Source organism: Hyalella azteca, unplaced genomic scaffold, assembly GCF_000764305.2.
Source record: "Hyalella azteca isolate HAZT.00-mixed unplaced genomic scaffold, Hazt_2.0.2 contig3549, whole genome shotgun sequence".
Lineage (NCBI taxonomy): Eukaryota > Metazoa > Arthropoda > Malacostraca > Amphipoda > Hyalellidae > Hyalella > Hyalella azteca.
Window position 1 is genome coordinate 1 of NW_025933796.1, and position 24,517 is coordinate 24,517.

The window sequence follows — 24,517 nt, forward strand, 5'->3', positions numbered from 1 at the left end:
CGGTCAAATGACACGAGTTTAGATCTATGAACAAGGCACGAAAAGGAAAAGAATAGGCGACAGGCCACATCAGGCCTACACTTCAGCGCCGACATCACTATGTTATGTTATGTTATGTTAATGCTGACCCCAAAACAGGTAATTGGTATATATGTATTATAGCTGCATTTCAGGGCGACAAAAGAACAACACCAAGAAATTAGTTCATTGGGTTTTAAGGCAAAGATGAGAGGAAGGTAAATAAAATTTCATTAGTTTTATCAGTAGCATTTGTAATATTTCATACAAACGTTGAGTAATTGGCTAACGTTTTCAGTCAAGTCTTCGTAACTGGGTTAATGAATGGAACCTGCAATAGATAAAATTCGTAAATGAAGCAGCATTCCATAATTGCAGTAAGTTATTAACCTTCATACATCATTATGCACGAACTTTTATTGCCTTGATTGTCCAGATTGATCGAAAACCTACTGGCTTTAAAGCCAACAGAAATTTTAATATTGAAGGATTTGTCAGCATTCTTTTGCCTATGGCTTATTAACAAAGTTGTTAAACCAAAGGCTTACCGAGACTTCAACACAGATTACTTAGGCGCCCCGAAAAATATCTGCGCTGCATTTATATACCTTGTTGTTCAAAAGTAAATGGAATCATTTATAGTGTACATGAACGATGTTCCCAAGTAATTGATCAAGTTTTTTTGTTCACACTTATTAGGTACAGTAGAGTAATTGTATATCTCTCTTTGTAATTTACCCCCTTAGCTCCTAAATTAGACAAGAATTATTGCCAAATTTATCTACTATTTTCAGCAAAATATGCCGGTAGCCAAGTAGAACGCACCTGCGCTGGAGTTCAGACCTCCACCATCGAACCCGAAGGTTGTATCACTGGGGTTGAAGTGCAGGGGCGGTGGAGGGAGAAGTATGTCCGGGTCTTCCATGTTTGTGGACCCGCCGTTTGGGGGTGGTAAATTAACGAGGTCCATGCCTGTCGAGCGGTGAAGTTATCAAGTTAAAACTTACGAGAGAGATGAGAGTAATTTTGCGATTCCAGTAAGTTCCACAGAAATCAGGTAATCTTTTAGTACAAAATTGAAGTTAGTTCTAAATTTAGGTGAGCTTAATTGCAGTCAATAAAAACTCACCTGCAATGTACATCTGTGGCGGGCCGTTTTCTATGACTGACAACGACGTCTCTCTGCGTCCAGTTTGATCTGTAGAACACAAGTGATCTTTTCCTCGTAGATGGTAGGAATAAGACGTAGGAGTCATAGAACAAGACCCCGGCGATAATCCTGCGAGTTCGGACAGAGACGTCAGACCGTCTTTCGTCGACGCTGACGACGCGCGTCTTGGGTTGACGTTCGTTCGGTGGCCCGGCGCCTCGCTCTCACTGCAACAACGTGGCGATTTCTTTCCCAGTTTTTTCCTCAGAACGATGCACAAGAGGCAGCATATGATAACTGAAAATGAATGACACAAGTTTATACACATCTTTTACATTTACTGCCAGCTAGCGCAAATAAGTTATAAACCAGAAATACGAAGTTGACAAGTTCGAAAATATACTTTGCAATGAAACTATATATATTTAACTGGTACAATCGATGGTTTCCCAAGACGTTGAAGGGTTATTCGAAAAAAAAAACTATATGGAGTCTTCCAGACTGGATACGGTATGACAAATTTTGAATCGTTCAAGATTATAGGCAAACAACGGGAGTTTGCTAAAAATTGCAAAAATGATAACCATCATTATCGTAAACATGAAATCGCACGATGCGTAGTATGCGAAAGAAATACAGGATCTAAATTCAAGAAATTTCGTTACGAATTCACGAAAAGTAAGAAAACGACTGCAGTTCTTGTAGCGAAGCATTTTCACGGCAATTGCACTCGACAGCAGAAGAATAACAGGCAGAAAAAAATAAAATTCAACGAATATAAAGGCAAATAAAGCTCCCAGCATATTCATTTCATCTTCATAAGAAACGTTTCAGAGGCCAACTCCGTCATAATTCAAAAATTTCATATAATATAAAGAAAATACAATTATCAGTGAAAATCTAAATCAGTTGACGTCTTCAGTGAAAGCGCACAGACGTCTTGAGTGTAGACTTAAGTGATGGTTTCCGAAACGTTTTCAATGAACATATCGCGAATTTATTTACCGTTTTCTTTGCTTTTAAATTCGAGGAAAACTTGCGATTTAAGTAAACTGACGATATAAGACAAGGATTCGTATTAGGAAAAACTGAAAATGAAAGCAAATAAACATCAATAATTATGAAAACCGAGCAGCATTACTGAGCAACAGTGCAGCTGCTGAGGCGGTCGCTGAAGTCACCAGCAAGCGAAGGGAATACGGAGCGTCCAGCGCCTCGGCGGCGCCCCACTCGCAGTGCTGTCCGCTGTACGTCGGTCCGCAGGCACAGCGGTACCCTGCCCGAGTCAAGTGAGTTGAGTGTCGGTCCGCAGGCACAGCGGTACCCTGCCCGAGTCAAGTGAGTTGAGTGTCGGTCCGCAGGCACAGCGATAGCCTGCCCGAGTCAAGTGAGTTGAGTGTCGGTCCGCAGGCACAGCGGTACCATGCCCGAGTCAAGTGAGTTGAGTGTCGATCCGCAGGCACAGCGGTACCCTGCCCGAGTCAAGTGAGTTGAGTGTTGGTCCGCAGGCACAGCGGTACCCTGCCCGAGTCAAGTGAGTTGAGTGTTGACGCGTGTACAGCGGGGGCTTAGTATTCATCGGTCAGAAGAAGGAATGATCTAATTTGAAAATACACTGCAGGGATTATTGATTTTATTGCGAGATCATATTATGGGATCATATATGTGCACAGCACTGAAGTTTAATATAAATGCCTCAGATGATATATAATTATATTGCTTCATTAGATCGCAGCGTGGCTATCTTTGACGGATATAGGGAGTGATTTTTAAGACCCATGACTACATCAGAAACAGAAAACTGATTAACAGAGCATAAACTCGTCCGTAGAGAGCAAAGACCGCTCAGAGTACACTCGGGGATGGCTGTTAACTGATCGCTGAAAGATACTTGGATAATGCAACATAACTAAATAAAATGAATCCTACTAACTTCTAATCCGTGATCATCTAATTCGAATTTTACTCCTACTGATAGCTACAAAATTATGCCGACTACGAAATGATCACAGCAATATTTTCTACAAATGAAATATTTTTATAATAAAGCATTATTTACACTTTCCCAGTTAAAAGTTGGAGTAAAGAACGCTACAACTCTATTTAAGGGTTAAGCTTACGGAAAAAATATACTAAAATACTAAGCTCTGGTGGCCACAAGAAGATTTATTCAAGCATAGATGGGTCAATTCTGAGAATAAATGAATAGTTAGGGAAGCAAATCGCAGGAGCAGATGAAAAAAATTAATAAACAGAGATGATTATCTTTATCCTAGTAATAAACTCACCAGGTTGAGTGTTAACACAAACGCCAAGATTGAGGCAAGGGTCGTAGCGGCACTCGTCGACGTCTATACACGCGGTGCCGTCACGCGACAGTTCCTCGCCGGCAGCGCACCTGCCATTGCGCACAATTTTACATGAAAACTGAACCTGATAATCGGATAAGATTGTGATTTGCGATTAGATTGTGTGTACATTGATAAAGAAAAATTACTGCGAAAAGCTGGATAATTCTTGCTCCGGTGAGAAAGTAATTAGGAATAGGATATACAAATTTTGGATGCAAGTAACGTACATGGCCTGGAAAAATGGTACACAACATAGAGACGGTCGGCTTCACCTGGGCAAGCCACGGACCATCAATAATCAACCGCCATGGATTTTTAACAACGAAGATTCAAATTCGCTACAAACCCGCAGGTTGCTAGGCCCCAGCTGTGGCCGCAGGTTAGAGGTGGCGGACAGCTGGTGTTGGTGCACACAGATGGCGACGTGCAGCCCGCGATGACGTTAGCATAAGACGTTACTGAGCCAGATGCATGACTCATATTCTTGCTGTTGTTGTTCTTATCAGTAATATCATGCAAGGGCAGCAAATGTCCAAAGACGCGCACGGCAGACAAACAGCCTGGCAGATAAAAAATTATTAGCTCTAACAATTTTGAGGTACGTACGTATTTTTTATTATATGATTTTTTAATGTTTATTATACATTATAGATTTTCTAGCTGGAATTAATAGAATGTGTTGTAAAATAAAAACGTCAGACAAGGAGAAATGGATTCCAATCGTAATTTATTCCCACTTACATCACATAACCTTTATTTTATGTTTCACAACGAATAAAACAGAGAGTACCGGTACTGAAAATAATTAAAACATTGAACTTATTCATTCATGTATGTAATCATCAAACGTTTTCTTCAGGCTAAATACAAACAAATGCACGTATCACACCATTATTAAAATCGTTCCACAAGCTGCCTCCATCCCGCTCGACTCTATTCCTCCTCAGGCGGCGAGATCGAGATCGTTTCCTGCAGAAAAATTTGAAATATTCGAAGCCAGGGAGCCGATGATAGTCCCATCTTCCAGAGACCCGCCGCTGGGAGTTCGATTGGTTGGTAAGCGAAGGAGCCTCGCGTTGCTGCTGAGTAGAGACAGGAGTTTCACCTTCAACGAAATTCGATGATGATAGTAGCAATGTCTCAGTTGCATCTGGAGAATTCCGTTTGACTTTTACTGATCCCTTTGAAAAATCAAGGGATTTCGGGGCCTCATCCACAGCTTGCTGCGCCACATCCAAGGATCTAGTGGCCACATCCCCAGATACAGGATCTACATCCAAAGATCTTGAGAGAACATCCATAGTTTTAGTGGCAACATCCGCAGGTCTGAAGGAAACGTCTGAACTCTCAGCCACACCTCCCAGCCACACGCCGCCATGTCTGCTGACGCTGAAAGGTAAACTCCGCAGCTCTGGCAGCAGAGCGCTGGCGTACGTGTCTTGCTCCGCCTCGTCTACGGCGATCTCCAGCAACTCCGAGTGCCTGCAATAGTATAATAATACAATATATTATATATATATATAATACCATATCAATAATAATATAACAATATTATATTATTAATATCGCAATTTTCTAAAAATTAGCACTGAATATCAGTAATCAAAATGAGGTAATGAGGCATATCTAGTAACTGGTAATTATAAACTCGTCACTCTCCCACTCGCCACTGTAATTATAAATAAAATGAGATAAGCATTACGTTTTAGTTCTAAGTGAAAACTATTATTTATTTCTGATTATTATTTAACGCAATTGATTCCATTCTAGTATTAAATTAAACCGATGAATTTTCCTGACTTAAATTCTCATATTTCCTCTAAAAACTTTATTCAAACCTCTTCGCCACGACATGATGCCAATTTCCGTCGTCCAATTTTTTAGTCACGCAGAGCGAAGTACACACACGACCGTCCAAGCCAACGACAAGACAAACACTGGCGGTCTGAAGCTCCACACTCAGCCAGTCTGTGCGGTGACGTGACCGCAGAAGCACAAGTGTGCCGTCGCTTGTCCGCGTCCGGAACCTAAATAAAGCGGATGCAATGGGGATTGTTATCCTTTAATACAGGTTTCGCAGAGTAGTCAATTGAATTGGAATTGGTGATAAAATTTATGAAATCACAAATTATTATTAGGCTTCTAACTAAACTTTGTTTCTCTAAGTCGTCCCTAATTTGGAACTTTATGGATTTATCAAAAATGAATTCAACCTATAAGGTTGAGGAATTGAACCTCTTCAAACCTTAACTCGATTTGCGCCCAATACTCGGGCGGGGTGAAGGCAAGAGCGACGTTGACGTAACTCTTGCTGAGGAAGAAGAGAGACGGCGCCTCGGTCGTACAGCTGGCACCCGCCCGCCCCGGTGCGCACGCGCACTGCTCCGCGCCTGGCGACCCCTGGCATCTGCGGTGCGGTCACGTAGTGAATAAATCAAGGAGCTCAGCAGACATATTCTCATTAATTTTACTAAGAAGTTTACTTTATACAAGAGGAAAAAAACAATGATGTCAAGAGATACCAAGAGGCTAGGCATAAAATGGATTATCGGTTATTTACGGGAATATACATTTTTTTAAGGAACGTAGTTCCGTGGTGAGAGTACGATCCCAGAAATAGAAAAGTATCAAGTAAAAGGCAGGATAAATGAAAAAGGACTCAAGTCAATACACAATTAAAAAGTAAATGCTACAATTTCGAACGAAGGCGGCGGTACAAGAGACAAATGCTGTCATCGATAATTTTGAACAATTGAAAGGCTGAAACTCGACGGACAACAACGCTTCTATTTTCACAGCCTTATATTACCCATTCATATCGTTCAGTGAGAATAACGAAGTGAAACTTAAGGAACAATAAGCGCACCGGGCGTTGCGAGGACACGCGTTCGAGGGCCGGAAGCAGGAGAGGGCGCGACAGCCAGCCACGCTCGCGGTCATGGCGCCTGGCGACCCGAGGTCCTGGAATTGTTTGTTGACGCGCACGTGCGACAAGCAGCCGTGAAAATCATCCTCAGAGTTAAGAGATTTCCTCTCGTGTGAAGATTTGGGGTTCTCATAACGTCCCCCAAGATGGAGAGGCGCTCCCCAACCGATGGGGCCTTCGTTGTAGGTAAGGGGAAGAGAGCCCCGGCATTGGGTGGACTCGAGGGAAAGACTGGATGTTGTTTGGCTGGTCGAGGCGAAGGGATCTGAACCTGTGTCCACGCAGTGATCCAGCATCACAGTCACCGTCTGCAATACAAGTTACATCATCAGAAAACTATAGAAAATATAGAAATGGGAGATAAAAAAAATTTTGGATGATGAATGCTGGAATTATTAAGGAGTTATCGGGATAATCGATAGGATGAGGAAAAAAATTATTCAACGGTTATAAAATATTGAGAAAGCTGCGACGAAAGTGCAGAAAGTCTATGGACAATTCAATGAGTATTTAAGTTACTCTGCTTGGTCATGAATAGGTTTAAATGTCTCCGACGAGCTACCTATACCGCGATTACCTTGCAACAAAAGCACAACACAAAACATGCGTTTTGAGATACACAAGAATAATTCATTTACTTGAAATACATTCAATGCGAGTAATATATGCATAAATCGGTGTTACCATATAATTCATTTTGTATGGCTTTGTTCGTTTTTTGTCAGTACAGATTCATTTACCCATCTCTGATACTCAAAATTGCTTAAATCTACACTCCTTTCACCTCATTAATCCAAAAAATGTCGAGTCGATGCCAAACATTGTCCGAGATATTTTTCTGCAGAGTCAAATTTTTCGGAGGTTTTCGCCCGCTACTCCTGATGGTGAACTTGGGTTTTCCGTCATCGAGGAGCAGGTTGAAGAGTCGAGAATTTTTATCGACTCGTGACTGGGAGCTGAGAATGTTGCCAGTTTTGTGCTGAGTCAGCACGAAGATGGTGATGTGCAGTTGTGAACAAGTGGGTAGTGAGGGCAACACCATGAATGAGGGTACAGATGAGTTTCCTGATCGAGAAGCGAGACCGAATGGCTCGAAATGCCGGGTGAGAAGTTTGCAGTGTGGCCCCACCGTATGGCTCGGACAGTTACACCTGCCCGATACAGAATGATTTTGATGGAAAACTTTATTTAGTTCACAAAACTGTCTGAGATTATTATTTTCAGGCATTTACTTAGATTACACTGAAAAAATCTAATGCCAGCAGCCAAGGTCACTGGTTAATTTGATTATCCACTAAGTTTTAGTCATTGATACTCGGAAGTGTAGAGCTTCCCATGAAACATTGATACAATCAAATGAAGTAAAGGCCAGCTGCTCATAATATTTCGGCACAACGCGGTACCCAGGACGGTACCTGGACTCGGGCGCGGCATGAGGCAGACACTTGCCGCCGTTGCGGCAGGCGCGCCGGCTGCAGGGCGGCTGTCGCGCGGCCGTGACGGCGCGCGCCGAAGTCAGGCTAGCAAGCTGCCCGCGCTCCTCTTCGGCCCCGTCCTGCGCTGGACACCTGAACAGCGAGTGCTACTTGAGAGGAGGCTAGCGTTATCTTTCTCTTAAAATTTAGAACGTGATAGGGAGCTTCGTATCCATGTCGCTAATGGCGATAATGGTAGTTTTTACTTTTTAGCGACGAGTGTCGATGTAAAAAGTTTGCTTGTGTCCAACACGAGATACTGATTTGGATTTTAAGATAGGTAATCCACTCCTTAGCCAATATTCGGCGTGCTATAGAATTCAAGGTTTTGAGCTGATATTTTTTCGTTTATTTCAAATCAGGTTCAAATATCTATCATTAGCTAATTCATGATTTAAAAATAAATAGAAACTCACGATGCTTTTCGGAATTTAAAAGGATTTAGTTCTGGTACAATGAATTATGTGAATTCTGGGCTTATAAAATTGTTCGGCAACTTGTAGCTTGAACAGTGCAATAGCGATTTCCAAATAGGTTGATCGAATATCAATGCTTAAATCTTTGTATGTCTAATCACGAGAGTAAGTTTAGTTTTTGAACTTCGCAGGCGTGACTAAACACAGCTAAATAAGAAATGTACACAACATAATAACAGACAGGGAATATTCCAGAACTTTAATATGGCGACAAAAAGAAGTCATTATAGGATTTATGTAGGCAAAAACATGTGTACTTTTTCACCTGCACGAAGATTGTATGCGCAGGGAAGGCCCGGCGTGGCTGCGATCGCCGGCATCTGCGAGGTGCCAGCGCTGGCCCAGCGTCGCGATGTCGCGGCAGCAACAGCGGCACGCAACTCGTCGTGACGCGCACTCGCCCAGCGCCGCAACGCCCGCGCCCAACACAGCCGCTCCGACTGCGGCCTCGATCTGCCGTGCCCCGACCGTGCGTTACAGGATCTGGTGCAGTGATTGAATATTTCGTATATTGAAACAAATCTTCTCTGTTTTAAGACCAGCAGCATTTTATTCAATAAGTCATACCTCGAGTTGATGCTGGAATATTAGAGACTCCAGAGAGATTCCGTGCCGGCTTTCCGGTGACCGTTGAAGCAACCACACTCTGGACAACTGTGTTACCGAGGCGATAACTATAGACAAAATTCTCAACATAGACAATCTCAAAATTCACCACAGAGTAATTTGAAGCGGGACAAATAGGCTACATTAACAACTTTCAGGGTTTCTATCCATGGGCTCTACCATACGAGCATGACAAAAACTTGAAGTATCGTAAGGGGCACAACATATATTTCTTTAAATAAAGAATTACAGTGATCTTATAAGCTGATAAGACCATATTCGTTAGATGAACCACAATAATCAGGTCTAAGATAAATTTAGATTGAAGTTGCAGGTGTTACACAGAAGCCGATAGTTGATAATACTAAACATATTTCGCATACTCTAGTTTTAGGTTTGTGCTAAGGACGATCGTTCAGGTTGAAGCCCCGGTACTGATTAGTAAAACCCTACTTCCAAAGAAATTATGTCTGCACATTTTATCTTTCATCACATCCGTAAAAGTTCGGCGGCATACAACAAAACGCAGAATGTTAAAACGGATCCAAAAGTTGGTCCGCTACATCACCACTGACCTCAGCGTCAGAACTCGTCAGGAGGTCACGAGGCAGGATGGCGAGGTCGACTGGAGTAGATCTGAGCGCTTCAGCAACTCCGATGTTACTGACGTCAGCGTAAACGGTGAGCTCTTGCTCGTCCCCAGACGTTGACGAGAGAAGCAGCTTCGCTTCATGCCTGCAAGTATAGATATAATTGAAACACAATTGAGTCGCGTCAGTCTGGATGGGCTGCAATTTTAACACAGTTGCAAACAAGACCTCGAGCAATCAGTGGGGCAAGCGGAGATGCTTGGGAACGAAAAACTTTGTTGAATTTAGATGTCATTGCCATGCAAAATTCAGATCAGCCAATTGTCAGGAAGAGGCAATAAAGTTTACATCATCGTTAACACAATTCAGGTATCGCCCTAGCTTATGCTCAAGAGTCGCTATATTCGGTTTAAAGCTATTCTGGATCTACTTCGCCACTCAATCGAAATAAACTTATGGTCAGAATTTGCTTTCCGACTTTCTAGTTGCCTGAGACTTTCCAACTTTCTAGTTTCTTGTCTTACCGAGTTGTATGCGCCGCCTATTTCATGGTAGGGTCCACATCAAAATTTTGCTAAGGACGGGATGGATTTACACCAAAGAATTAACTGTCGGCTACTTGCAAAAACGATATTTCACCAGAAAATCGTATCATCCGTTATTTAATCCGCGCATTCCTACCATTGCCCAATACAGTGAATGACAAGGGATGGGAATAAATATAAATCAAGTGAAGGGAATAAACATAAATCGTCATTCACCAGCTCATCCAGATTAAAAATAATTATAACACACTCACCGTCCCAGGCCAGCTGCAGGGTCCAGCAGTAAAAAACCTGAGTCGCTATCCAGGTGGATTCCAGAATTAGATCCTAGCCATGTAATTCTAGCGCTGGGTTTATTTAATCCACGGCTTGAATTACCCACAAATTTTTTAGTCTTGGGAAGAGGCTCATCGGAACTGAGCCTGAATTTATTCCAGAATTGATACGACACAGTATCCGCTTCAGCGTTGGTTCCATGGCGTTGCGTTGCAGCGCCAAGAAAGGGCAAGTGAGCGAGACGCCCGATGGGAACAGGAGAGGTCGCCTGCAGAATGTTCTTCGATATTCAATCACACATTCATACACAAAGGGAATGATACATAATTGCAATAGTAAAGTTTCAAGCACTTAATAAATAACATTTTAAATAAGCTCCCTTGCTTCTTGATAACTATTGAGATGAGTATAGTAATAATATAAGATGTCGATCTATCATCGCCAGGTTGACACAAGGCAACAGCTAGCAGGGATCACGACAACTGTCAGCAGCACTCTAAACTGTCATCAGTACTCACGTGAACTGTTATAACTTGGTCTGGCTGCAGTCATAACTTTCAGCCGTACTCACGTCAACTGGCAGCAATATCATTATTCCTCATCACCACCGTGCAATACGAACAGCACAAACAGTGGTGATGAGTCACCAGCAATGCGAATGTCAGATATCGGATATACTCACCTCAGCTGACACGACAGTGGCAATCTTAACGACACTGACGTCTCGATGAGCTGACTCAGCTGAATGAGGCACCAGGGTCAGAGTTATCAGACGTCGCATGGGCGGTGAACCAGCGTCTGACAGTGTCAGTGGCACTGACACAGCCGAATCAAGTGACTTCAGCGTCAGCAGTTCAGCTGCCACCACAACCCCACCACCCGTGGACACTCGTCCTGATGAATGGTGTTTTCTTCAGTCGAAATCGATACAAAGTAATTGTAATTGAACTATTCAGTTATGGCCCGTGAACAAATTGATCATTACTTATGATAAAATAATCTATCTATAAAATTCATGTATGGACATTACTTATGACGCACGAGGGCATGTAAGGGCAGCTGAGCAAGCACAGGACAAGAGGTTCTTGTGCACCCATTTCGTGAAGGTGAAGCGAGATGCGTGCTGACTATGGCAGTAGATGGTTCAATCGGTGATAATTGCATTCAATTCCTCATTTGGATCCAAGTTCAAATAAAAAACAGACGTCTATAAATAAAAAGAAAAGAAACCAGAAACTCTTACACACAACATTTGGGAATACAGAGAATGATAAAAGTTTTGTATTGACCATCCCACAATGATGCGGTACCGGATCTACGAACCAATAACGCGTTCTGATGACAAACTGCGACTCTTCTGCATCACATTAACGGACGGCACAATTTTCTGGCAGATTGGAAACTCACGAGATGTTTTTATCGCCGCGATACGTACCGGCAATGCGATGAATTTCACTATTTCAATTGTATTGCAACCACGTCGGGGTTAATGAATAAATCACCAGGGTTGGAGTTACAAATCCTGGTTGAATTGCTCACCAGGGTTGAAGCTAACCCTGTACCCGGCATCGTCCGTGAGGTTAGTTTGGAGATCAAAGGGCGGGCCATGACCCTGAGACCAGTCGTCAGGGTCGTCCAGGGTCAAGGTGAAGGGGATCCTCGACCCTGCAGGCAACCCTGGCAATTCCTTATCCCTGCGCCCTGCCATGGGGGGAAGCTGCACNATAACAAAGGATGGTAGTTGATGATGATGTTAGCGCTACTGACGGTGTCGAGGTCAGACGCGCTGAAGGAGGCGACGAAGGAGAGCAACGGCAGGTCCTCAGGCAGCGCCACGCTCTGCTCAACTGACGCGGTGCTGAACGCTGGACGGTTGTCGTTCAGGTCCTGGACGGTGACCGTGACAGAGCATTCCGACACGCGGGGGTGCGAGCTCCATGGGATGTCGCCCTAGAGTCACGGGTGCCAGGAAAGAGAGTCACTCCCTAGAGTCACGGGTGCCAGGAGAGAGAGATTAACTCCCTAGAGTCACAAGTGCCAGGAGAGAGAGAGAGAGTCACTCCCTAGAGTCACAAGTGCCAGGAGAGAGAGAGAGTCACTCCCTAGAGTCACAGGTACCAGGAGAGAGAGAGAGAGTCACGCCCTACAGTCACGGGTGTCGGAGAGAGAGCCTCGCCCTAGTGACAGGGGTTACCTGAGAGAAAGAGTCCCGTCTATAGAGTCACGGGTGCCGGAGGGAGAGAGTCAGGGGTGCCAGAGATAGAGAGAGTCACGGGTGCCGGAGAGTGTCACGGGTGCCATAGAGAAAGAGTCCCGCCTATATAGAGTCACGGGTCCCTATCCGGAGTCACGGGAAGCATATCCGTAAACGTATAATGGACAAGGCTACGGAACATGAATGGATAATTGAGATAAAAAATAAACAAAGATTTTGTTGATTTGGAGAGTTCAAATTAATGTGAGAAGTACGCGTAAGTGGAACAGAATACTTCCTTACCCAGCGCTATTTTGAATGAAAATAGCGAAAATAATATGAAATATATTTACGAACAATACTAAGCCTAATATTTATTTTGTCCTACTACTTTGTTCATAACATATTCAGTACCTCGATGCACAAATCAGCTGCTCCTGGGAAAACCTCGACCTCATAACGGATATCTGAAGTGAATTGTTTCTAAGCGTAAAAATTATTGGCTCAAATCAAGGACCATGCACTATATAGTTGAGTTGTGTGTTGCATGATTCGCGAACTTTTCATAATAATTTAGTTTAAGATCCTTCCTTCATGATATTTGGTTCTTCCTTGCGGACACGGCGCTTGAGGTTCCCCCAATGTACAGCTTCGAATGAAGAATTAGGTCGAAAATCCGGTTATATTTAAGTTCAATAATGAGCTCCGTTGCACAAAAGAATTAACACGCGCAAAATGTACCACGCACGCACTGCATTTAGTCATCACATAGCGGCGTGATTACTCAACACAATGAGGAACAACCTGCCACATGACAACGCACCTGGTCGGTGACCTGCACTCTGAAATTGAATCCCGCTCTGTGCTGGGGGTTCTCAAAATCCAGCGGCACTCTAGAGAACAGGTCTGCACCAGCTGCGCCGGCTCTCACTTCCACCAGCTGCCAGCCGAGCCCGCTTCTCGGCACCACCTGTAGTGCGCGTGATGTACTATACGATGTTTTCTAGCTGAAGTGATGTATCAGTTATTTAACATGCACGTATGGGTGAAGTACAATGTAAATAAGAGACGGTATTGTCACAATGTGAATCGATAAGTTCAACTTTAAAAATGCTCAAGCTGAAATTTATATGAACTTTTATGGTGTATTTACGGCAGCAAGATTTGAACTGGCGTAGCAAATGCACTGGCGTAGCAAATGGCTTTCGTTGCCACTATAGCAACACTTTTTTCTGCATACAAATAAATGATGAACATGATTAACTGATAGTAGGCGAAAAACAAATATGTAATTGATGGAGAGAGTCTGTAGCGTGTCTAACATCGGTCAGTTACATTACTAGCCTCGCTCGCCATTAATGTGAGTTTTTCAAGCAAGGACCAACGAAGTTACGTTGATAAATTCATTATTATATATAAATGTAAAGAATGAGATATGAAGATGATTTTCTATATAAATGTGTCAATTAATTAAAAGCTCCACTTTATAATAAAGGAAATCAATAATTACCCGGTATGCAAACACGTTGCTTTCATCAGGATCAGCCACCACGAGAGTCGTGATGAAATTTTCCGAGAAGTTGCTGCGGGATTTGGACGCTGGAAATTCTACGTGGGAAGAAAACATGGCGCTAGAAGATGAACCTCCATTCGGGAACGTATCTTCGATGGGCGATAAGACGTGAGAGGACGATGCTCTGTTGGATGACGATATTCCATGGGACGAAGAATCATCGTAAGATGGTTGACGATATTCGGGGACCGAAACTTCCACGTGAGATTGCACGAAAGAAGGAGGAACATCGTTGACGTCGTCGATGTATACGTTAACGCTGCAAGTACCTGAACAAACATTTATCTTATCTTATAAATGCAACCTTAATTCTGCATGAAATAAATAATTTTTCAGGAGAACCGAAAAACTGAAATTTGTCATCATTGAAGGTATACGTTTTACTTGCACTTCGACGGTTGTCGTGAACGAACAAATGAACGCACTAAAGTGGTTTTAGGCTCATTAGATGCGCATCTTTTGGACCTTTAAAATGATTTTAAAAACCGGAAAAGCCACAATTTTAGATTTTTGACCGAAACGATCCCTTTGAAGAAATGCCGCTGTGGCGTTCGTCAGGCGAAAGCAAAAAAAGTTGTGACGCATCTTCTATAAAAGCTGCATTAATAAAGAACGTACCCACTGAGTCAACAAATATTTCTAAGATTAATAATGATATATTCTAATTTATTGTGACGTAAGAAAAGACTTATATTATTGTCGCTAATCTAAATTATATATCAGTTTTGAAACCCGAAAGCCTGAAACCCGTATACATACGGAGTTAGTATTAGTAAAATGCGATCAAACGTTTCAACATAGAATATTAATAAATTAAACCGTTTACAGATTAAAAATTTAAACCCATGAAATAATGTTTAGTAACGCTGAAACGTAGGACGAGTTCAGTTGGTAATTTAAAGACATTGAAGTATACAGCAGTTTTCATGAATTAAAAAACACAACTAACGGTTTACTATTTTAAATTCATAGATTGGGCGGTTCATCAGTAAAAATACGGAGGTATTCAACCGTTCTTATGAATGAAGAGATGATGCTAACGGTTCACACGTTTACATTGAACGGATCGCGTATCAGGATACGTTTGGACTTTGGACGCAGAGGCTGCCCCCAATGAAATAAATGTTTCATTGCTCACAGAGAAGGTTTAAATTTTCAAACGGCTAACTAAATGATATAAACGCACATATTTTGCGAGAAAAAATGTTCACAAAATCACCCACGAATTGCTTAGAAATTATTAAGTTGGCCGCCCTGCAACGACGACAACCGCGATGCTAGGAAAACATGAAATGCAAATTTTGTATACGAGAGGCACTGGTGGACTTTCTGGCGTTCTTCAGTACGCTAAATAAATAAATTTATTTAATAAAGCGATAATTTTGTTTGTCCTTTCACGGTAATCAACCAATTTTTACTCGATCGTTCTTCTTTTCAAATGATTGAACTTCTTCTCATTAAATTGCAATATTGAATTTTAACAAATTTTAACTGAATAAAAATTTCAATGAAATTCAACAAAGTTCACGGTCTTGAATGGACTGTACAGATAATTGCCACACTCATCGTTCCAATTCGAAGAAGTAAAGCAGTGTAGTGAGTCAACCCATGAATGACGCTTGTATTCTGAGCTGAACGAGGGATGGAAAACGATCTTCGTCAGTGTCGAAGTGGAGGAATGAAATGAATTCCATTCATTTTGTCATTAGCTACTTGGTAATTACATTAACCCTTTTCAAATAGAGGATACATTAACCAAGAGAGTTAAATCTTGCCCGTTAATTTCATGTTTGCGATGATATCGGAGAGCGAGTCGTGAAAAGGTATTCAGCATAATTAATTGTTAGGCTGAAGAACTCCTTTACATTACTCAATTTGGGAGAAAACGTTTGAAATTTTAAAATTACTATGTGTATTTACGGTATCATCTGGTGACTGTAACGTGGCTACACGAGCTGAATTAAAATACATTTGTTTTAATCCATCAGATTGAATTATCCAAATAGAGACAGAAAAGATTGCACAGTAGCTATCAGTCCTGCTGGCATCTCACCCAGTATGTGGACGAGCGTCGTGGGATTGTAGGAATGCGCGCGGCTATACACTGTTAGAAAAATTACCGTTAACGGTATTATACCGGCGTTTCAGTGGCCGGTCGGCACGTGAAAAGAAACGCCGTGTCGCCGTTTTTATTCTAATTTGACACTAGAAATCCGTAAAACATCTGATAAAAACGGCGAAACAGTTTATTTCCACGGTGCGACCGGCCACTAGAACGCCAGTGGGACCGTTTTTTCACCGTTTTTTCTAACAGTGTAAAGAAAGATTCTGGCTTATCGAGAATATCACAAGTATTGTGACTGGGGCGACTCGCGCAACGTTAGATGAGCAGGATATATCGGATACATACTGTAAATTCTGGTGGCACAAACAAAGAAAATACGATGAACGCTGAATTAGATACTCTCCCAGTTACTGTGCGATCGTCCCCAGTATATAATATAGTTGTGAGCAGTGCGCATCTGCGTATGTCGGTATGCCATCAAGCAATTTTAATTTTAGACATGCGGAGCATATAGAGGCAGGAGTTATAGAAAAGAAACCTATTTACGCATCCCCCTCATTCAGCCGTACGCATTTATGCCGAGCAGTTTAACGTCCCAACGTCCAGTAGTGATTCTAGAGTTTTAGCCTTCGCAATCGGTGTTTCTGACCTACGAATTTTTGAATCATTGTATATTTTTTTAACAGAAGCACAGTATAAATGCCGCTCAGAGTTCCTATACTCTACAAATTGTAATAGATAGTTCGTTCTGCTCATGTTTATTTTATTCAGATTTGTTTTCACTTTTCGATATAGGTTTTAATGTCGTCAATATTAGGTGAATTGTTCGAATGTGAATTTTAGGTTACTTATTGTTGGTACCTGAGTTCTAGGTTTTGAACTAACGATGGAGCTCGACTCCGAAACGTTTACTCTTGAAAGAAATTGTGAACTTTTTTGGCCATTTTTTCGCTTTCAAATTCATATTCTGAAATTTTTGGGTAGATTTCAATTTTTACCCCAATTTCAAGAATTGTAATTGTTCATTTGTAATGATTCATTATTCTTTCTTTTATTTAAAAAATTGTAGAGAACATTAATGAAATTTCAAGTATTGTTTAAAAAATCAATTTGATTAACTCTGGGGCTTCCAGTAACAATAAATTCGTAAAATATTAAAAGAACGTAGCCTGTTACAAACTGTTTTATTTCATTCAGTATTGAAAAAAAATGGTTATAATAGATTCCATGGCAAAGTATTTCCAATACACTTAATAACCTACATAAGAGTACAAATCGTGAATAAGTTAATATATGCTCAGTCATCATTATGACGAATAGTTGCGATGCTTATCATTCAACATATTCTACAAAACGATTCAGAAAGATCAGCGTCAACATTTAAGCTCATTCCCTCTCTCTTCGTACTAAAACCCCAATGTCCGGCCATTGATACCCGGCTCCAAATCTGCCTGGAAACTGGCATGGACGGGAAGCCCTTAAATTGTATGTATATATAATATAACGCTGTGAAATTCCTGCCATAACGCGGCTGCTCCCTGCCCCGATTCTTATCTAGAGGTAGTTTCCGAGGATTTCGGCTAAAATAGTGCTGCAAAACTGCTTTCCGGTAGTGAGCGGCACAGAATGCGTTCCAGAATTTGAACCGTTCGAGACCTTGCTCATAACTGAGTTACTAAATATAAAAATATTCGTCACTAACATGAGGCGAAAGATTCAAGTTCAAATGTCTCTGGGGATGAAGCGCAACATTAAGGAGATGAGCATCACAAATAGGGCAAGGGAAAATAATGGGCAACACAGCCTATAATTGAAGGTCCAGGTGCCTATAAGGTGGGCCAAAAAATCAAATTTATTAATTTAAGTTTGGGGATAACCCACCTTGAAGACCTCCTCCGTCAGTAGCAGCAAGCACAAGCCCATAAGAGGCGGTGTGCTCCCTGTCTAGACAGCAGACGGCAGTTCGCAGAGCTCCCGTTTGCCTGTCAACAGTGAACATAGGCAGACCGGAGCTCTCATCAATGACGTTCTTTTGCAGCGAGTAGGACAGACGGGCGTTGTCACCTTCATGTGGGTCGTCAGCGTCGTACGCTGACATTACGGCCACGGTCGTTCCTTTAAAAGGATGAGGATATCATGTCAAATTAAATAATTTTGACAAGTCAACGTGAACATGTTCTCTGGATGAATTGTGAAGTTGTGACCCCGTTTTTAGAAAACCCCGATTCTCGGTATATAAAAAAATGTTGGCTCACAGTGTGTCGGTGCTCGTGAGACGCTGCATGCTGTCCTTAAGAACATATATCACAGACCCTAATCGGAACTGAGCTTTTGGCTAAACGCGTTGCTCTAGGCCTAGGGGACTAAAAACTGCATTTGTGCGCCTTCCATTTCAAGCCCTCTCCTTCAGACGCCTTACTTTGGATAGTAGATCTTCAACAATAGCACATGCGTGTTGGCATGGCTTTGGTGTGGCTGGTACCCGCAACACTCGCTTTCCTCTCTCGAGTTCATGAGGCCAATACCACCAGTACTTGAGATCTTCTATGCGCTGTGCAGGGCTACTAATAGCGGCAGACGTGAAACAAGAGGTGCATTAACGGGCCCGATGCAGTGTAAATGGCGTTGTCGTGGCGTTCACATTATTTTCTATGAATTCTGTCCGGAGTGGTCGTGCCTATTCCCTTTTTCACCTTGTTAAGCTTGAGCCCTCGGCATTCGCTGTTGACACTTTCAGGAGAAGCTGCAGGAAGTACACCTACGTTGCTGCTTCAGGATATTTGTATCGCATGGACCCGCGAAGATACGTTGAAAAATTCATTAGTCATTATGTAAAAAATGTGATAAGACTCCGTTTTATCTGAACAGAAATTTCTTGAATGATTTGACGGACTGTGAGGCGAAGTTTGACCTGAAAAATTATTATTATTTATAACTTCTTACACTGACGTCTTGCTCTTGAAATGCCATATTTGCTCCTGAAAATCGTACGTAAAAAAGTTTGGCTGAGTATAAAAGATGTCTTCAGACTCAATAGGCAACAACGTTAATAAACGTCATAAAGTTGAAATGCAGTTCCCAGAAAAGTGAGCTCTTTTCATGATGTAAACTTACACATAAGATGAGGTAATATGGAACGGAAAGAAACGCAGTATAAATGTTATCATTTGCACATTTTGTTGCAAATGTTGATGCTTCAGAGTTTTTCTTCGTTAAATGCCTGCAAGTTTTGTTTACTCAGTTTTAAAACGTACACTTGTAAAATATAAAATCTATAGCCTTACGCAGTAAAGATTATATAAAAAATAAAACTCGGTACTCACTGCAGTGAGTGATGGAGTTTTTCTTTGTTAGATGCCTGCAAGTTTTGTCTACTCAGTTTCAAAACGTACACTTGTAAAATATGAAATCTATAGCCTTACGCAGTATAAGATTTTATAATTAAGCATTAAATAACACATCTGCCATATCGTGAATTTTCTAAATCTGGAGCGCCTGTTTAATAACCTACCAATTATGCCGACAATAACTTCATAAGAAATAACCGTAAAAATAAACAGTAAAGTAACAAATTGGACGTATAATAACTTAGTTTAGACAAAAAATATCAAACCCCAAGCTGTAAGAAGGTCGTAATTTCATCCAAACTTCAATAGAAATCCCATTAACTTCTTGGACGTGAAGCATTGCTCGTTCAAAATAACGATGCGGAGCTGCCAACTTTTTGACGAGAGAAATTTCTTGTCTAGAATCTCATGCCGAGAAAAAGACAATATATCCAAAAATACTTCCAAAGCTTTTTTCCTGCCTATTGGAATAATTAAAATTCGAAATTAAGGTAAGAAATTTCCATGCATTTTATTTTAATTCATTTTCTTCATATTTATCAACAGGTAATGACTTGTTAATAGTGTTGTCGGCCTTTGAAATTAATGGCAAACGCGACGATTCATCTTGAACGTGATTTGGTAATCGTTATTTGCAGCCATCCCTCATCAAATTTTATTTCAGGTGCGAGTGATCACTGTCAGTTTTCGTTATGGTTAATTTAAGTTCAAAATGCATGCTGCTCTTCCTTTGCAGACTCCGAAGTGCTCCTAATAATGAGCTGTGCCTCATATAGTGGAGCGACTAGCTCCTTCGCCAGCACTCATGACTTCAATTGAATCCATACATAAAAATGCTTTACTAGATATGAGAACTGAGTTATTCTTCAAGCTTAATATATTATAAGTATCAGAGTCTGCCCTTCGTCCACTTCTCCCACTTTAAATGTTTTCCCCGCAAAATGGAGTCTTAACAGCCTCTTAAAATTACAGCTTGGTCTCAAAATATTAAGAGGTGTGTGGATAGGGTGGTAATTAAAAATTTCAATCAGAAGTTCCATTTTACTTCGTGTTTTTTCTATTATATTGCGTTTGTATGCTACTGTTTATGTATGAGCAGCAATAAACAATGAAAGAGAATGATTATTTTGCTAATAATCTTTTTGAGGTGCGTGATTTATTTATTCATTATCTGTACCTATATATTGTCTGTCTCAACAGAGTTTGCGAATAAATGTCTAATGGGTTTAATGCCTACGTATACAAGCTTAACAGTGAAGTTACTTCTATGAAGTTGTGTGAGCCGTTGCTTGCCTTGGCTTTACAATTCAAAGTGTTCTTATTAAATATAGAACGGTTTTATTGCATCCTTATTTTGCAATATTTTTACAATAAATGTTTTATCATTATAAAAAACGAATGAAAAACTCGTTATCATAACATAAGAAAAGTTGTCACCTGCCAGCGAGTTTTCCAAGACATGTGCGTCGATGATGTCATGCGGGAAGACAGGTACGTTGTCGTTGACGTCCTTGAGGTTGACGACGACGTCAGTGGAGGCCGTGTGCTGCCCGTCCGTAGCCGTGACCGTCAGATGCCAGCGCGCCTGGCCCGTTGGTGCGTCACGGTCCAGCGGCTGAAAAATATTTGAATATATTTATACGTAAATGAATCGCGATCACTGAAGTAGCGGGTTCCTCTTAATTTAATGTCTCATCCCTGATCTGATCTTTCAGGAGAGCAACGCATTGAAATACCCGCACGTTTTACAGTATGTTCCAGTTCATTTTCATTTTTTTCATCCATTTCGTCCATTCATAGCAGTAGTCCCGCACGACTCTAGTGCAGCTGGCACAGCAGACATCACTGCGCGCTTCCAGCAGCTGCCGAGGTTTGCACCTCTGAAAGCTGAGATACGGAGCTCTCTATAAATGCAGTAGGCAGAATGCGTAGTAGAGTTGCCATTGATGCTCCGGGCCAAAATCCTTCCAGGTTTTAAAAGATTTTTCGCCTGAAAAACGGTCATTGCAGCCTCAACCATCACGACCACTCTCAAATGACAGGTTGGCAAACGAAATTCTAGTGCATTAAAAAAAACACGGTCCGTGTTTAATACAGAAACATAGGAAACGAAACCTTAACTAACTCAGGGAGGGCAAGATCGAAAAATTAGGTACGCACATTTTGGGCGTCGATCCACTCATGCCCCCGATACGCCCAAAAAATTTCCCATACATTTGGTCGCTATATTGTAAGAATAAATTCGATCAGCCTTCTTCTTTAAATTATTAATAATGAGAAGAACCAAACAACTTTGTGGCAAAAAAATCTCTTAACTTTTGCTGTCGATGTCCCCGTCGGCACTAGATGGTAATTTGGTCTGTTCCGAGAACTGTTTAACGTAAATAATCAATAAAATTACCGGGTGTAAAAGTAGTTACGAGAATTTCTCGAGTTTGGTTGAGACCACAGTTTGAGGCAGTTTTCGGTCAACTACTTGTATAGTAAAACACTTGAACCCAAATAGCAGAAATTATCACAGTCACCGCGCAGGTGCAATATTAACACAATATCCCGAGTTTGGTGGAGATTTAAGTTAAGTTGCGACGGTTATAGGTTAATTACCTAATTCAGAAACTCCAACCCTCATACTTGGAAATTGTTCCACTTAAATTATAATTAATAAATTCTCCAGGTTTTGTGGAGTTTCAGCTTCATTTGGATCTGTTTACGGTCAAGTATCAAATTAAGATAAGACAGAATCCACTTACCAGAAATTTTCAGTCGCTGAACAGACGTGAAACTTCGAATTTGATCGAGTTTGGTAGAGATCAAAGTTTACACGAGACAGTTATCGGCAATTGCTTGCTTCAGAAATATCTTAACGCCACCTGAATTTATTAGTCACTGTGCCACTGTATATTTAACATATTCATCTAAATTGCCTGATATCTAAGTACTCTGAGACAGTTACCGGTTAGGTATACCAAATCCCTTTCCTTTTCTTCCAATTCGTATTGAAGGAGCACAGGATATTAGTCCAAGGCTGTCCTGGGCAGAACGTTGGTTTTTGTATCTGCGTTATTTCTGCTTCTGCTTTACATTTGGAAATTGTCCAGTAATACGTGGTAGAGGTAACAGTGAATACTCGGTATATATAATTCAGCAACGACTAGAGTCCACTTCTGGAATATTTGTCCATTTCCGTTGTTGCGGGAATTTTTGTTGCAGAATCCTACCTCGTTGAGCAAGCGCAAGGTTGCTGGGGATAAGCAATGGGGATAAGGATGCAATGTTAAGAATCGGCGACAGGCCTATGGCATAATAAACGCTGAAACCGCAATATAATATTTAATAGGGTGGAAATATACTAGTGTCTTTGTGTGTGAGAAACATCCAAAATAAGTGTAAAAACACATGTTCGTCGTCAAATGCATAATAAGTGAATAATACAGTGAATACTTGATTAAAAAAAGGTTTCCGTTAGGTTGAAAACTTTCAAACAAAATACAAGCTCAATTGCTGGCGAGAATAAATTTCCTCATTTTCTCATGAATTTAGTCCACTTTATGAATTGAACGCCAGAATAAAGAAGTCAAGTTCTTGTTTCTTTGCGACGAAACGAGAAAACTTTCCATGACTACTGAAAAGAAGTTCGAAAAGAGCACCAAACTCTGAGATCCACAATCCGACCACAAAATAATACAAAAGTAGTCCATCACACGGCATGATGAAACCTCGTAACTCCTGCAGGATAAAGATTTTTTTTATATCAGTGAAAATGACCCTATACGATCATGTAGGCTGAGTTGGTGTGTCGATGACCCCAACAGAGGGAACAGTGAACACTCAGTATACATAATTCAGAATCGACCAGAGTCCACTTCTGGAATATTAATTCGTCCATTTCCGTTGTTGCGGGAATTTTTGTTACAGAATCATACCTCGTTGAGCAAGCGCAAGGTTGCTGGGGGTAAGAATGCAATGTTAAGAATCGGCGACAGGCCTACGGCCTAATAAACGCTGAAACCGCTATATAATATACAATAGGTTGGAAATATACTAGTGTCTTTGTGTGTGAGAAGCATCCAAAATAAGTGTAAAAACACATGTTCGTTGTCAAATGCATAATAAGTGAATAATACAGTGAATACTTGATTGAAAAAGGTTTCAGTTAGGTTGAAAACTTTCAACAAAATACAAGCTCAATTTGGTGAGAATAAATTTCCTCATTTTCTCATGAATTCAGTCCACTTTATGAATTTAACGCTAGAATAAAGAAGTCAAGTTCTTGTTTCTTTGCGACGAAACGAGAAAACTTTCCATGACTACTGAAAAGAAGTTCGAAAAGAGCACCAAACTCTGAGATCCACAATCCGACCACAAAATAATACAAAAGTAGTCCATCACACGGCATGATGAAACCTTGTAACTCCTGCAGGATAAAGAATTTTTTTTAGATTCGATTTTGCGTAAAATTTTCACATTAGTTTCCTCAGTTCGTGGAAATAGTAAATAATTATTCGTAACTTCTAAAACAACAATTATGAAGTTTCCCTGCAAACTGTTGAAATAAACTCACTGGTACTAACTAAGCATGAAACAATCAGCATTTTCAGAGACATTGTTGAAATCGACGGCCATCGTGTCGAAGATGTCCAACGATAATCTTTCAAGTACAAACACGCAATGCAGGGTAAGCCTATCTCACCCCTTTTAATATCACCAGATGCAGACCCCGCGTAGACAAACTCATGCAATAGATACATTCTAATAGCATGCAAGCATTTAGGGTCACGAAGGAAGCACCGAGCTCTAAATGCATTTATTTACTATATTAACTAACAACATCGATACACCTGCGTGCCGGAACAACTGAAGGGAGAACAATCTTTCTCGCGAAATATTGCTCGGCGTCACGATGGGCCAGAATATGCAAATGTTCA

General features: G+C 41.2%; 2 protein-coding genes and 1 long non-coding RNA gene across 3 annotated transcripts; all 3 read right to left on the reverse strand.

The window, feature by feature from the left end:
* Window positions 1-251: 251 nt before the first annotated feature.
* Window positions 252-7,590, reverse strand: LOC108672930 (putative neural-cadherin 2). The gene is made up of 11 exons (XM_018160699.2): window positions 7,230-7,590; window positions 6,386-6,753; window positions 5,765-5,926; window positions 5,358-5,546; window positions 4,409-5,001; window positions 3,866-4,079; window positions 3,457-3,566; window positions 2,310-2,444; window positions 1,148-1,465; window positions 844-990; window positions 252-349 (listed from the first exon to the last, which is right to left on the reverse strand). Exons 1-11 carry the CDS (start codon window positions 7,485-7,487, stop codon window positions 336-338), a joined length of 2,508 nt encoding a protein of 835 aa, XP_018016188.2. The 5' UTR covers window positions 7,488-7,590; the 3' UTR covers window positions 252-335.
* A 287-nt stretch (window positions 7,591-7,877) lies between these two features.
* Window positions 7,878-9,038, reverse strand: LOC125177613. Its single transcript, XR_007156595.1, has 3 exons — window positions 8,964-9,038; window positions 8,662-8,849; window positions 7,878-8,013 (listed from the first exon to the last, which is right to left on the reverse strand). It is a non-coding gene; the product is annotated as an uncharacterized LOC125177613 (long non-coding RNA).
* A 497-nt stretch (window positions 9,039-9,535) lies between these two features.
* On the reverse strand, window positions 9,536-18,354 carry LOC108672931 (neural-cadherin-like). The gene is made up of 8 exons (XM_018160700.2): window positions 18,127-18,354; window positions 14,118-14,449; window positions 13,431-13,577; window positions 12,181-12,363; window positions 11,953-12,130; window positions 11,096-11,307; window positions 10,392-10,681; window positions 9,536-9,737 (listed from the first exon to the last, which is right to left on the reverse strand). The coding sequence occupies exons 1-8, from the start codon at window positions 18,341-18,343 to the stop codon at window positions 9,536-9,538; spliced, it is 1,761 nt and encodes a 586-aa protein (XP_018016189.2). The 5' UTR covers window positions 18,344-18,354.
* Window positions 18,355-24,517: the final 6,163 nt, after the last annotated feature.

What these genes read in the sequence shown, in the direction of transcription:
- LOC108672930 (XM_018160699.2), bottom strand. Translation starts at nt 7,487, where the DNA reads ATGGTGTTGCCCTCACTACCCACTTGTTCACAACTGCACATCACCATC. An exon ending in GTGGAACGATTTTAATAATG is followed by an intron (nt 4,080 to 4,408) that starts GTGTGATACGTG and finishes TTTATCTGCCAG; the next exon opens with GCTGTTTGTCTGCCGTGCGC. An exon ending in TTGTGTTAACACTCAACCTG is followed by an intron (nt 2,445 to 3,456) that starts GTGAGTTTATTA and finishes TGACTCGGGCAG; the next exon opens with GGTACCGCTGTGCCTGCGGA.
- LOC108672931 (XM_018160700.2), bottom strand. Translation starts at nt 18,343, where the DNA reads ATGTCAGCGTACGACGCTGACGACCCACATGAAGGTGACAACGCCCGT. An exon ending in TGACGGAGGAGGTCTTCAAG is followed by an intron (nt 14,450 to 18,126) that starts GTGGGTTATCCC and finishes ATGTTTGTTCAG; the next exon opens with GTACTTGCAGCGTTAACGTA. An exon ending in GCAACGTGTTTGCATACCGG is followed by an intron (nt 13,578 to 14,117) that starts GTAATTATTGAT and finishes CGCGCACTACAG; the next exon opens with GTGGTGCCGAGAAGCGGGCT.